Below are 15,848 nucleotides of genomic sequence, written 5' to 3' on the forward strand. Positions count from 1 at the left end.
CGGCAAAAATGGTGAAATGTCAGCCAACTATGTAACAGAAAAATTAGTGAAATTTATTAACCTGTCTACTAGGTAGAGCAGGGGTATATATCACAGCCAAAAATTGGTGAATTTTAGCTGAAAATGTAACAGACAAATTTGTGAAATGACAAAATAAAATACGTACAAATATAAAATAATAATCTTGATGTATGAGGTGGAGGTCCATATGGAGTAGGAGGTTGAGGAGGCGGTGGACATAGCGGTGTAGGTGGAAGCGGTGGTGGAGGAGGACGAGGTAGCCAACACTGGTTTTTTGTTTTAATTTTTTTTTTTTTTTTTTTTTTATTAGCGTACACTCCAAAAGAGTGGGAAATATCCAAAATACAACAATGAGCAATTGCGCTGTAGTACAACAATGGCTGGTTAAGGCCGGTAAACATGTATATTCTGCACAAGGTACGGACAAGTCTTGTGGGATTCATGCCTGGTTCATTTTAATGAACGTGAGCTTTAATGAACCCACCCTCGGAGCCACTTGTGAATGACTGGCCGGAAACCCTATGAAATGATCCCTCTTCCTCCTCCTCCTCCTGTGCCACATCCTCTTCCATCATCGCCAGCAGCGTTTTTTCAAGGAGGCATAGAAGTGGGATAGTAACGCTGAGAACGGAGTTATCGGCACTGGTTTCTTTTTCCTTAAGCTAAGCTAACACACATCTGCGAATGTCCAGATTATAAATACGCCTCTCTTCCGGACAACCTGCTGGAGAACCGAATGATGGCAACGAAACTTCTTGCAGACACTGATGAAGAAGGTCTGGAAGAGTCAGCAGGATCCAATAATCCCCTGCTGACATGTTCAATAGTAGGGGAAACCAAGATCTTCTTGGCCAATATGGAGCGACTAGGATTAGTTTGGACTTTTCTTGTAACACTTTTGACAGAATTTTGGGTATTGGGGCAAATGGAGGAAATGTGTACAGGATCTCGTTCGGCCAAGGATGGGAGAGTGCATCCACGATCAAAAGGGCGATCTTTGTAGGATAGAGAACAACATTTCTCAGTTTGTTTGTTCTGCTGGGTCGCAAACAGGTCTAGGTGTGGCATCAACCACTTTTTTGTTATCTGAAGAAAAACCTGTCGATTTAAACTCCATTCTCCTTCTTTTAAAGGAGTCTCTACTTAGAAAATCTGCAATCCTGTTGTCTTTTCCCTTTATATGGACTGCCGTAATAGACTGTATATTCCTTTCTGGCCATTGAAAGATTTTTCTTTATACCTTTGCTAAGTATGCACTTTTTGTACCTCCTTGTTTGTTCAGGTAGGTGACCGTAGTGATGTTGTCCGATAGGATTTTTATATCTCTTCCTTTTACTTCCAAATGAAGAGCTTTTAGGGCTTCCCATACTGCTGATAACTCCCTTAAATTTGAGTAGGATTGGCTTAGATTTTAACACCATGTCCCATGTACTACAGACAGGTCTGAATGAGACCCCCAACCGGATCTGCTGGCGTCTGTTATTGTTATAGGGTCTATTTATCGCCATGATACTCCGTCGCATAGGTTTCTTTTGTCTAGCCACCATATTAAAAAGTATTTTACCAGATGAGTGACTCTCACTTTCTTTTCTAACGAGAATAAGCTTTTGGCTAGAGGCATCTGCCAGAAAATTTGTTGCCTGTTTAAACATGGGTAAGGAAGCAATAATATCTTCTCTTGGGGTTCCTGCTACTAAATGCTCCTCCATCTGGTTAATCCAATGGCCATGGACTTGGCAGTATAAGTGGCTGCTACAATTGGTCTTAAAATGGCCATAGAAGCTTCCCAAGAACTTTTTAAAAGAGCTTCACTTTTTTTGTCCATGGGGTCTTTTAGAAGACCTACATCCTCAAAAGGGAGAGCAGATTTTTTTGTTATTTTTGCTACCGGAGCATCAACTTTAGGACATTTATCCCAAAGGTTAGTATCCTCTTCGGAAAACGGATACTTCCTTTTAAAAATCCTGGGGACCCCAGGCTTTTTCTCTGGGTCAGTCCATTCTTTATTAATAAGTCTGATAATATTGCAATGCAGGGGAAAACCCTTTTCCTGTACAGAATTTAGTTGTTTAGAGTCTTCCAGATTTAAGGTCGCCCTTATGGTTTTCAAAAGAGAATCTGTCTCTTCAATGGAGCAAAGGGGACGACCGGACTCGTCTTCAGAGGAATCAGAGTCAGATCCGGAAAGTAACTCCCCTTCATCAAAATCTTCCTGCTGCAGATCTATTTCAGAAGGGGCAGACATTGCTGACATGGAAGGGGAAGGTTTTTGAGATGTGGATGCCAATATGCAGTCCACAGCGCTGCTCACTTCCTCTTTGAAAATGTTTCTGATATTATCCAGAAGGGAAGGAGATTCTTCTGATACAATATTTTCCAAACATTTTACATAGAGGGTTTTTTTATGACCGGAAGGCAGTCCCTTTTTGCAAATTGAACATTTATTGGTACGCTAAGAAGTTTCAGCCGATTTTTGCACATCCCTGACCTGGGGGAATATATAAAAAAATTATTTTCAGAAGGAAGCAGCCTTTAGCCATGAAAGAAATAGGTATATCCACTCACCCGACTTGTAAAAACAGAAATTTCCCTGCCACCTCCAAGTGAAACACAGCTGAGAAATTCATATTTAACCCCTCCCTTCCCCCCAGGGGAGGAATGCTTACCGGGCTGAGGGTTTTGGTCGGGTCTGCAGACCTCCAGACGCTGTCCGAGTCACCTGGAGTAGACATCTTCCAAATGCTTCTTCCCTCTCTTTTTTTTTTTTTTTTAAAGCTCTCGTTGCCTAGGGGAAGTATGGCAGCTACAGCGGCTCCTGAGATCTCGAGCCCACCGAGATCTCGTCTGCGATCACATGACCCGCCCTTCCTATCGCAATGACGTGCTCGGACGCTGCCCTGGGCTGCCTCCACCGGTGGACTTATGCCTGTTCTCCGCCCAGCACACTAACAAGTGCTCCTTGGAAACTTCAGCTGGGCGTCCAAGAAAACTCCTGCTGGTGCGTGCCCTTTACAGGAGGATCTCCACACATCCCAGAGGTACAGGACACAACTGGAGCAGGTAAGGGGAGGGGGCTATTTAAAGATCTCCACGTTGTTTCCTGTTCCTAGGGGAGGCGGAGTATCCTCCTACGAATCCGTGCCGCTGTGGAGTTGTTTGGAAAATATTCACTCTATTCTTGTCTCCACCGACATCAACTGTCATGGTAGAGTCGGGAGCTCCCCACACACCTTGGTGTGCCTGCCGAACCTGTCGTTCTTGGCGGGTTCTGCCAACAAAAAACCTAATGTGTATGGCCAGCTTTAGATTGGAGCATTTGTCAAATTAACAATACGTAATGAAGCAATTGAAGCACTCATTCTCAACAGGCTTACAAAATCCATTTTGGTGTATATGTGAGAATTTGAGCACTAGCACTTTATTTATAGATTTTTATTTTTTTTTTTAAACGTGCCACAATGTTTCTGCCGTTTGACTGCGGTTAGTGATGTAATGCATGAGTCAGGTGTTGCATAGCTGTGAAGGAATGTATATACATTATGTTCACACAATGCAGCACAAAATGTAATCTTTTGACTGTCACCCAGCTTTTTCAGACTCCAATGATAAACCTATCCAGTTATACATGACGGCATACTCTGCAGCAACCCTTGAGGAGCCGCAGCAGAGGATGGGAGTGGCGCTGGCTGTCCCAGTCAATCACAGCGGCTCTCCTTACACCCTTTATCCCTAGGGCCATACAGTCCCAGTCAATCTGGTTCTGCGGCTCCTGCCTGATGGTAGTTGGGGGTGCATGTGATGGTTAAGATGGTTCAGGGAAAATTAGATTTGCTGCAAAGCTGAATTTCCTCATGATTGATGGTAGTGAATCCATTTTCCCTGAATGGGGGTAAAAAATAATAATTACAAAAAAAAAAAAAATGTTTTACCTCATCCGTTTGAGCGCGAAGAGCTGGCAGCCGCCATCTTGATATAAATTTTTGCACGAAATTCCGTGTGCGGTGACGTATGATGTCACTACGGCGGCCAACGTGATGAAGTGTTAACAAGCCGCGTAAGATAGTCAAGTATGATTTCATACATTTTTTTATTTTACACTGTATTATTGCTCTCAGGTGCCACGATGAGCTATGAACGCGGCGTCTGAGGGGTATAAGACGGGGAGAGGTGCAATCACAGCTCCCTGTCATTGCACCCACTACTTACAAGCCGAATCAAATTTTTCAATACTTCGCTGATCACTAATTATAATCAAAGGTGCTGGCGGCCATTCCAATAACAACCGGCAATGTTGGATCCGGAGAACTCTGCCAGAACAGCCTGCCAAATATTTTTGCCACAAATGTCAAACTAGCCTTAAAGGCTGTGTACACCCTCGCGGGAGCAATTTTTTTTATGATTGCATTTTACTCATTTTGGGCTGAAAATCATATTTTCAATTGGCCTTTATTAAAAATATTGAGCTGTTCTGTCACAAAGGGTTAACTGTTTGTCTAGCTGTGTGAATGGTACTTTTTACTTTAACTTGGTGCCTGGTCATCTAATCAACCTTCTCTCTAGATTACTAAGAAGTAATTTAACCCTGGATGTGCCATCCCTACACAGCTAGGATGATTATAATACATACAGTACTGTAACATGGCAATTCATGGCATAACATTACATGACATAAGATTAAATAACAAACCATTTGCAGATACCTCTTGCTCTGGGGTACTGCAACTCTACTCCAGAATTAAAGCATGACAGACTTCCCAAGCAAAACATTTGTCTATAGAATATCAAACATTTAAGGGGCTGCCTAACCTTTTGCAAGTGATGTCCTATCCTCAGGCTATCAATATAAACACCCCGCACCTCTGCCGATCAGCTGTACTGCAGCAGCTCCGGTGCCAAACTACACAGCTCCATTCATTGTGCAATGGAGAGAGCTACTGCAGAACAGCTGATTGGTGGGGGTCGGGTCCTGAGGATAGGCCATGACTTATTAGACAGCCCCTTGTAAAGTAATTGTTTAAGATGGACTTTAAATGCAATTTTTAAAAAGGTAACACCTACCCCAATTGTACCTGCAATTATCTCAACTGCACCAGTGCCAACAGTTGTATACGGTATCTCAGCCAAAGGGATGCCAGCATTCTCAAATATGGAGTTAGTATAGAACCAAATCTGCAAGCAAACAGAATTGTATGTTTTCAGGCAGGTCTTCCAGACAATAAATTATATTGATTAAAGGGGTATTCCCATCTCTGGGACCAACAACTATGTGGAGAATGGGGGTCCCCTGACAAGCTCACTTAGCGGTTTCCGTAACTATCAGAGAAGTGAATGGAGACCTGGCTGGCGAGGAGAACACTGTGCTCCACATTAGGTGTAAGTCCCAGAGGTGGTCCTATGGATGCGCCATAAAAGGTCTGAGTTGGAAATACTTTTTTTAAGCAGACATGGTCTATAAGCACTGAGTGCCAGATTAATACAATGGTAAAATCAAGTACTACTGAAAAAAAAATCCAATGCACCAGACTGTGCACTTATGCTGTTTCCTGAAATGCAAGGCCACTGAACCATTGGTGAAATGATACTTCCCATCAGACAATGGATACCAGTTAGGCTGCAGTGGAAACTGCTTGCTGACCTCCAAAGTCACCTATAAGATGGTCTTCCAACCACAGTGTGACAGAAAAAAGGAAAATTAGATTTGACGGTGTTCGTATCCTCTGAAAGGCTCAGAAACAATATTAAAATAGACTATGAGAAGGACTTTATTCTAGATATGGTCAAAATTCTGTTCTAATTAATTCCTTTATATCTTTATACTAAAAGGGCCTCAATTTTTCTGATACAAAGCCACAAATCTTATGCATAAACATAAAGGATAATATTCTAGTTGCCTGGATCTGCCACAAGAAAGTGTTTTTGAGCTAACTGCATACTAGGATACATTAACCACCTCAGCTCCCCTAGCTTAAACACCCTTAATGACCAGGCCACTTTTTACACTTCTGCACTACACTATTTTCACCATTTATTGCTCGGTCATGCAACTTACCACCCAAATGAATTTTACCTCCTTTTCTTCTCACTAATAGAGCTTTCATTTGGTGGTATTTCATTGCTGCTGACATTTTTACTTTTTTTGTTATTAATCGAAATTTAACGAAATTTTTGCAAAAAAATGACATTTTTCACTTTCAGTTGTAAATTTTTTTTAATAAAACGACATCCATATATAAATTTTTCTCTAAATTTATTGTTCTACATGTCTTTGATAAAAAATAATGGTTTGGGTAAAAGTTATAGCGTTTACAAACTATGGTACAAAAATGTGAATTTCCGCTTTTTGAAGCAGCTCTGACTTTCTGAGCACCTGTCATGTTTCCTGAGGTTCTACAATGCCCAGACAGTAGAAAAAACCCCACAAATGACCCCATTTCGGAAAGTAGACACCCTAAGGTATTCGCTGATGGGCATAGTGAGTTCATAGAACTTTTTATTTTTTGTCACAAGTTAGCGGAAAATGACGATTTTTTTTTTCCAAACAAAGTCTCATATTCCACTAACTTGTGACAAAAAATAAAAACTTCCATGAACTCACTATGCCCATCACGAAATACCTTGGGGTGTCTTCTTTCCAAAATGGGGTCACTTGTGGGGTAGTTATACTGCCCTGGCATTTTAGGGGCCCTAATGTGTGAGATCAAAATGTGTAAAAAATGCCCTGTGAAATCCGAAAGGTGCTCTTTGGAATGTGGGCCCCTTTTCCCACCTAGGCTGCAAAAAAGTGTCACACATCTGGTATCGCCGTACTCAGAAGAAGTTGGGCAATGTGTTTTGGGGTGTCTTTTTACATATACCCATGCTGGGTGAGAGAAATATCTTGGCAAAAGACAACTTTTCCCATTTTTTTTTTATACAAAGTTGGCATTTGACCTGTGTGACACTTTTTTGCAGCCTAGATGCGCAAAGGGACCCAAATTCCTTTTAGGAGGGCATTTTTAGATATTTGGATCCCAGACTTCTTCTCAAGCTTTAGGGCCCCTAAAATGCCAGGGCAGTATAAATACCCCACATGTGACCCCATTTTGGAAAGAAGACACCCCAAGGTATTCAATGAGGGGCATGGCGAGTGTCGTAGAGTGTCCGTCTTCCATGCAAAAGGTCCTGGGTTTGAGACCTTGCAGAGACAGAATAAAAAGTTAAACATACAGGGGTATCCCCAAGCACTGAAAGTATGATCATAGCACTGACTCCATATAGGAGGTCATCTAGAGCACAGGGAAATTACAGGCACATCAAGGACTCGGGCCACAGATACTGGGTAGGCCGGTGGTTCACCGGTCAGGAGGAAACCTCACATGACAGTGATATGAGCATGATGGGAATAGTTTCTCAACAGCTAAAATGTCAGAGGATGCTAACCAGGGGCAAAGCTATAGGGGAAGCTGTTGCTTTGGGGCCAGAACTCAGAATAGGCCCCCCTAGGAGGAGGACTAAAAGATTTTGTCAGGGACATGACATTTAGTATACACGTTACAGGCCTGGTCTGACCCAATGATCTTGACTAAATACGGAAGTTGGGGGGGTTGCGAAGAAGTTGCTTGGAGGGAGAGGGGGTAAGGCTATTCAAAAATTTGCTGTGGGGCCCCGTCATTTCTAGTTACGCCACTGTTGCTGACCCCTGCTATGGGAGGTACTTGCAATGTGCTTATGCTTTTAATAGCATCACAGAGTATCAACATAGCCTTGCAGATACTTTAATGTCATTTGGGCATTTGTGTTTCTGGATCTAGGAAGGTTAAGACACTGCTGTAGAAGTTACCTTTACTTTAGTATAATTTTAATACTTTTGTATAGTTTCCATCAAACAAAATATCAACAGGAATACAAAGGGAGTAAAAGGTTGATCTAGCAATATTAATACCCCCATGCCGAAGTTCATGTGGCCGATCAGCAAATCCATGCTCAGTTTTGTAAGGCAAAGGCCTAACTCCAGTATGTAATATGGGGGGACTTACTGCATCGATTCCAGATAGCTGCATACCCATATTGACGACAATAACAGATAGAATCTGCCAGAACAAGGTACGGTCCAGTAAGAGCTGGCACACAGAAACGTTCTCCACAGAAGTTAGAGACCGCTGTTCCTCCTGCATTTCCTCAATTACATCTTGGACATCATACTTTCCACGGAAACAACGAAGAGCTGAAATCACAAAAAAATGACAACAAATACAAAATCACCATTCTTTTTCCTGGGGCACTAAATTTTCAACAAGTGAAGTACAAAGAAAGGTTAGAATTCCAGTACATAATCTTCTTCCTGTCTACAGGTCTTCTCCTGTGCTGCATTTATTTAGTGGAACTCACTGCCATGAAAATTCAGACTTAGGCCTCATGCACACGACCGTTGTGTGTTTTGCGGTCCGCAAATCGCGGATCCGCAAAACACGGATGGCGTCTGTGTGCCCGCCGCAATTTGCGGAACAGCACGGACAGCCTTTAATATAACTGCCTATTCTTGTCCGCAAAGTACGGAGTGCTATCCGCATCTTTTGCGGCCCCATTGAAGTGAATAGGTCCGCATTCGAGCCGCCAAAACTGCGGCTCGGATGCGGATCAAAACAACGGGCGTGTACATGAGGCCTTACTCCTAACATTCTCAGTTTTATTTACATGTGTTTTGAAAACTCATTTCTTAAAGGACACCTTTCTGAAATAATCTTACTCTGTGTGTTGGAGTGAGATGCACAAAACGTGTTAAGATGTGCCTCTTTCAGCAGTCTGGTATAACTGGTATAGATTTGTGGTATAGTTAAAGTCAGAATTTTACCGCATCAAATAAAGGATATTGTTTTTTCAGGATCTAAAATTATATATATATATATATATATATATATATATATATATATATATATATATATATACACACATATACATATATATATATATATATATATATATACACATATATACATATATACATATATACACATATATACATATATACATATACACACACACATACACACAAATACATATATACACACACACACAAATGAAAAGAAAAAATATGATGTGGGGGAAAAAATTAAATTTATAAAAAAAAAAAATATATATAAAAATACAAAATTAAATTAAAATACAAATAAAAGAAAAAAAAAAATTAAAAAAAAGGAAAAACTGCAAAATATAAGAGTGTTCACTGTCCCCAAACAGGCTTTTTATAATCCCTTGGGGGATATATAAATGTGGTAAAAATATATTTTAAAAAATGAAAAATTATAAAAAAAAAAAAAAAAAAAAAAAAAAAAAAGTAAGAAAATGAAAAGAATAATAAAATACAAATAAAAGAAAAAATAAAAAGTGCAAAATAATAGTGTTCATTGTCCCCCAACAGTCTTTTTATGACCTATTGGGGGAAATGTGGCAAAAATATATTTAAAAAATAAAAATAAAATTATAAAAAAATTAAAAAAATATATTGATAAAATAAAAATAAAAAGGAAAAAGTGAAAAATTAACAAAAAAAAGTCAGTGTCTCCCAAAGGTATTTTTATGACCTCTTGGGGGATATATTTTGTATCAGAAATATTAAAAAGTTAAACAAAGATTTTTGCGAACTCACCTGTAAAAATCTCTTTCTCGCCGAGTTCATTGAGGACACAGGACTGTGGGTATAGCTGCTTCTGCTGTTAGGAGGCAGCACTAGGCTAAAAAGTGTTAGCTTCTCCTGCCGGCTATACCCCCTCCAGCCTGGAGAGAGCATATCAGTTTGTGCACAAGCAGGAGGAGGAAAAGAAATCAGAAATGAAATAACATAATAACCAGTGGGTCCGAACCCAAAACTGAGGACCCTACCAGTCAATTAACCGTCGTCACCTGCGGCAAAATTAGACAAAAAAAAAAAAAGGGTGGGAGCTGTCCCCCCCAATGAGCGAGAAAGATCTTACAGGAGAGTCCACAAAAATCTTGGTTTTCTCGCTCGTATCATTTGGGGACACAGGACCGTGGGACATTCCAAAGCAGTCCACGGGGAGGGAAGAAACCACACACCCATGGAAGACACAGTTGCGGGAGTCTAAACATACCCCAGCCCGCAAGACCTTGCGACCCAGAGCATAGTCTACCAACGCAAAGGTATGCACCTAGAAGAACCAGGTAAACCTGTGCAAGGAAGACCAGGTTGCGGCTTTACACATCTGCAAAGCCGAAGCCTGTGGAAACAGGCCCAAGAAGTGCCCACCGCCCTGGTCGAGTAAGCCGTGATACTGAGGGGCAGAGCCTTGCCCCGGGAGTGATATGCTTCGGCAATGGCCAAACGGATCCCCCTGGCAATCGATTCTTTGGAGGCTGCCAAACCGTTGCGAAGACCCTCAGGAATAACAAACACTGAGTCGGTACGCCGGAACGACTCCAATGCGGATAAATAAATCTGCAGGGCACAAACCACATCCAGCTGGTGTAGGGCACGTTCCCAAGGATGCGAAGGCGAGGGACAAAATGAGGGAAGAACGACGTCCTCGTTGACATGGAAGGCCACACAGGGCGGAGCACTGCCTTGTCTTGGTGCAGAAAAGAAAGGGCTCCCTACAGGAGAGTGCCTCCAATGCCGACATACGCCTGATAGAGGTGACTGCCACCAGAAAGGCCAAGAGAACCAAACAGTGTCAAGAGGGTCAAAGGGAGCTCATTGTAGAGAACCAAGCACAAGGTTCAAATCCCAAGAGGGTAAAAGGGGGGGGAGATAAGGAGGGACAGTGTGAGCCACCCCTTGGTTAAAGGTCTTAACCGGGGTCTTTTGCGCCAGAGATTGCAAGCGCCGACATCTGCCCCTTTAAAGAACTAAGAACAAGACCCAAATCCAGCCGCATTTGCAAAAAGGAGAGGACTATGGGAAGGGAAAAACGGAGTGGAGGGATGCGACGGTCCGCACAGAAGCGCAGGAAAGACTTCCAAGTCCTGTGATATATCTTGGATGACGTCGGCTCCCTGGCCTTAATCATGGTGCGACTCCATCGGCGAAACCCCGTCTCGTCAGAATGGTGGTTTCAATAGCCACGCCGTCAAATGTAGCGATTCTAAATGCTGGTGGAAGACAGGTCCCTGAGAGAGAAGGTCGTCCCTGAGCGGAAGCAGCCATGGAGCATCTCCTAGAAGGATGAGATCGGTGTACCAGGCTCGGCGCGGCCAGGCCAATCCTGGGCGATGAGAATCATCTGGATACCCTCCCTCTTGATCCTACAGAGGACTTGGGGTAGAAGGGAAAAGTAGGGGGGGGGAATGAAAACGTACAGGAGGGAAAAGCCATCCCATAGGGCCACCAGTGCGTCTACTGCACATGCACGGGGATCTCTTGTCTGGGAGATATAGGTGGCAAGCTTGTGGTTGATCCTGGATGCCATCAGATCCACGTCCGGATTGCCCCAACGGGTGCAGAGACCACTCACACGGGTCCAATTCTCCACTCCTGGAATGTAGACTGCCGATAAAGCTAGCACATGTTCCTCCGCCCACTTTAGAATTTTGTCCGATGCAAAAATGGATCGATGGATGTCTGCGCCAGAGGAGAAGACAACCGACCACTGAAGGGATAACCGCTTGTCCGAGGGAAGGCAAGCTGTCGCCACAGCTGCGTCGAGGATCATGCAGAAGAAAGTAATCCTCCTGCTGGAGTGCTGACTTCTGGAAGTTCACCAGCCAGCCAAAATGTTCCAGGGTGATGTTTAAACTGTCCTCGTTCTGACCGAAGGTCGCAGCCGTGACGAGGATGTCGTCCAGATAGGGAATCAGGGTGATGCCCCTGGAACAGAGAAGGGCAAGGAGAGGAGCGAGCACCTTTGTAAATACTCACGGTGCTGTTGCTAGGCCGAAGGGTAGAGCCACGAACTGGTAGTGGTGAGACTCCACCGCAAAGTGAAGAAAACACTGGTGCGTGGGAGCAATGGGAATGTGTAGGTACACGTCCTGAATGTCCACCGAGGAAGGGAACTCACCCCGTTCCAGAGAGGCAACCACGGAGCAGAGAGACTTCATCCTAAAGTGCTGGACCCTGACAAACCGGTTCAGCAATTTGAAGTTTAGAACCGGGCAAACGGATCCCTCTTTCTTGGGGACAACAAACAGGTTTGAATAAAAGCCTGTAAACTTCTCCGCAAGTAGAACCGGGGAGATCACTTCCCGGGTGAGAAGGGACTGTAATGCCTGACAAAAGGCGGCGGCCCGAATTCGGTCCCTGGGCAGCTGGGAAAGTGAGAATCGGTCCAGTAGGGTGGAGGCCAACTCGATCTTGTAACCTGAGGTTACTATCGCGAGTACCCATTCGTCAGAAATGTGGGAGCCGACCCCCCCACCTGAGAGGGCAGGGGCGCCCCTTCATGCTGAAGATTGTCTATTGGCGCAAGCGTAGTGGGTGGGGGCTGGTGGCAGGCGAGTGTCAGTCGTGGGTTCGGACATGGCTCTAAGAGCTGGTCCCAGGACTGGAGGGATATAGGGTTGTCCTACCCGAAAAGCTGCAGGTGGAACCAGGTCCTGATGTCCCCCAGTGAAGCTTCCTGACGACCGAGGCAAAGAGGCAGAGGAACGCGGGGACCGGAAGATGGAGGCAGTGCGGAGGACCGAAGTGGCGGGTAGCAGGTAAGTTTAACTCTTCTGTTTCAGGGGCCATGCTGCAGAAACGTGTTAAAAAATAATTTTTACTAGGAAATCCCTTTAAAGTTCCTAATGCACTGGGAGATATTCAGATCAATTACTGGGAACAAGTGTTCATAGGAATGCTCATTCATGATAACTGGCCGGTATATTCGTGCCGCATATGTCTCTGTGTAATCAGGGATGTGCTGTCCATGATAAATTTAACTAAATGAAGGAGGAATGACTGCGATATTCCTCTCCAGTCACTTTACATTGGCCTGTGTAATAGGCCGATGCAAATGAGCGCCTAACAACATATTTTTTTTATTTATTTGTGGCCCCTTGAAATAGAGTGAGATGAAAATGCAGTCCTCAGACCAAAAAAGGTTGTGCACCCCTGCTTTAGAGCATCTGTAGGGCTCAGTTAGTGTCCGCTCCATCATGTATCTGTTGGCAGGAGAAAAAAAAATCCTGTCTGCAGGGCTTTCCTTTCCACCAAAAAATTCCTTTCGTGGAGTCTGATTCACTCAGCACGAAGTACATTACTTAATATTTTGTAGATGAATTATACTCAGAAATAACTATAAAATGAGGCCTAAACATGATATATGGTTAATGTACCCGCTGTGACTGTCCATTTAAAAAATGTTTTTTTTTTCGATTTAATGAAATAGTATGATTTTCAAGAATAGTTTTAGGTTCCCATTTAGGTATATTGGTAGTATACTACTAATATTGCTGTCACTGTCTAATGTGTTCACATACAGTCAGGTCCATAAATATTGGGACATCAACACAATTGTAACATTTTTGGCTCTATACACCACCAGAATGGATTTGAAATGAAATGAACAATATGTGCTTTAACTGCAGACGGTCAGCTTTAATTTGAGGGTATTTAAATCCAAATCAGGTGAACAGTGTAGGAATTACAACAGTTTGGATATGTGCCTCCCACTTGTTAAGGGACCAAAAGTAATGGGACAATTGGCTTCTCAGCTGTTCCATGGCCAGGTGTGTGTTATTCCCTCATTATACCAATTACAATGAGCAGATAAAAGGTCCAGAGTTCATTTCAAGTGTGCTATTTGCATTTGGAATCTGTTGCTGTCAACTCTCAAGATGAGATCCAAAGAGCTGTCCCTATCAGTGAAGCAAGCCATCATTAGGCTGAAAAAACAAAACAAACCCATCAGAGATAGCAAAAACATTAGGCGTGGTCAAAACAACTGTTTGGAACATTCTTAAAAAGAAGGAACGCACCGGTGAGCTCAGCAACACCAAAAGACCCGGAAGACCACGGAAAACAACTTTGGTGGATGACCGAAGAATTCTTTCCCTTGTGAAGAAAAACACCCTTCACAACAGTTGGCCAGATCAAGAACACTCTGCAGGAGGTAGGTGTATGTGTCCCAAAGTCAACAATGAAGAGAAGACTTCACCAGAGTGAATACAGAGGGTTCACCATAAGATGTAAACCATTGGTGAGCCTCAAAAACAGGAAGGACAGATTAGAGTTTGCCAAACAACATCTAAAAAAAGTCTTCACAGTTCTGGAACAACATCCTATGGACAGATGAGACCAAGATCAACTTGTACCAGAGTGATGGGAAGAGATGAGTATGGAGAAGGAGAGGAACTGCTCATGATCCTAAGCATACCACCTCAGTAAAGCATGGTGGTGGTAGTGTCATGGCGTGGGTATGTATGGCTGCCAATGGAACTGGTTCTCTTGTATTTATTGATGATGCGACTGCTGACATAAGCAGCAGGATGAATTCTGAAGTGTTTCGAGCAATATTATCTGCTAATATTCAGCCAAATGCTTCAAAACTCATTGGACAGGGCTTCACAGTACAGATGGACAATGACCCAAAGCATACTGCAAAATCAACCAAAGAGTTTTTTAAGGGAAAGAAGTGGAATGTTATGCAATGGCCAAGTCAATCACCTGACCTGAATCCAATTGAGCATGCATTTCACTTGCTGAAGACAAAACTGAAGGGAAAATGCCCCAAAAACAAGTAGGAACTGAAGATAGGTGCAATAGAGGCCTAGCAGAGCATCACCAGGGATGAAACCCAGCATCTGGTGAGGTCTATGCATTCCAGACTTCAGGCTGTAGTTGTCTGCAAAGGATTTGCAACCAAGTATTAAAAAGTGAAAATGTGATTTATGATTATTCTGTCCCATTACTTTTGGTCCCTTAACAAGTGGGAGGCCCAGATGCAAACTGTTGTAATTCCTACACCGTTCACCTGATTTGGATGTGAATACCCTCAAATTAAAGCTGACAGTCTGCAGTTAAAGCACATCTTGTTCGTTTCATTTCCAATCCATTGTGGTGGTGTATAGAGCCAAAAATGTTAGAATTGTGTCAATGTCCCAATATTTATGGACCTGACTGTATCCGATTACTACTAGACTAGAGCTAGCTATTTTGCAATTGCTCCCCGTGGTCATGTCTTTAGGTGTCCCTGGAAGCTTCTTATAATGATTAAAGAACAACTGCACAGAACTCTTTAAAGCTTCCCAATCTGCATCATGATTGTGTAGTATTAAAGGGGTATTCCAGTTGTCACAAGTTATCCTCCATCCACAAGATAGGAGATAACTAATCAGATTTGTGTCGTCGTCGTCGTCCCCGGACCACAATAACGAGGACCTTTTACCTTTTGAAGCCCCCAAAATAAACAAACAGAGCAGCAGGTCGGGCATAAGAACTCCACGGGAGTTCCAGAAATAGCCCACCACTATACTGAACTGTCTATGAAACTCCCCTAGAAATTAATGTAGCGACAGTTTGCATGCCTGACTTGCCACTCTATTTGTTTGGGGGGGGGGGGGAATTCAGAGAGGTAAGGGATTGGTGGAGGTCCCAGCAATAGGACACCCTCCAGTTTAAAGAGTAACTAAACTTTTATAATAATTTTTTATATGTTGTCCCTAATCCCCTAAAAAAGCAGCGGAGGGAGTACGGGCAGGAGGGCACATTGCTGCTTCTGCCCGTGCTCCCCGGACAATTACTAACTCCTGGCATAGCACATGGGTACCCTTTATGCACGACCGTTCATAGAGGAGCAGGCAGAAGCAGGAGCCCGCTCCGCTCAGCTAATCCTGGCATGTACTATGCCAGGAGTTAGTAATTGTCCGGGAAACATGGGCAGGAGCAGCAATGTGCGCTCCTGCCCGTACTC

At 43.3% G+C, this 15,848-nt stretch overlaps 1 protein-coding gene across 1 annotated transcript in view; it reads right to left on the minus strand.

The window, feature by feature from the left end:
- The window catches only part of LOC121003770 (solute carrier family 2, facilitated glucose transporter member 9-like), a 115,291-nt gene that overhangs the window by 60,610 nt on the left and 38,833 nt on the right, over positions 1-15,848 (minus strand). Inside the window, exons 7-8 of the mRNA XM_040435656.1 lie at positions 8,037-8,224; positions 5,080-5,190 (exon numbers count right to left, since the gene is read on the minus strand). Of these exons, the coding sequence (XP_040291590.1) occupies positions 5,080-5,190; positions 8,037-8,224 (299 nt within the window). The remainder of the gene's footprint in view (positions 1-5,079; positions 5,191-8,036; positions 8,225-15,848) is intronic.

This window comes from Bufo bufo, chromosome 6, assembly GCF_905171765.1.
Source record: "Bufo bufo chromosome 6, aBufBuf1.1, whole genome shotgun sequence".
Classification (NCBI taxonomy): domain Eukaryota; kingdom Metazoa; phylum Chordata; class Amphibia; order Anura; family Bufonidae; genus Bufo; species Bufo bufo.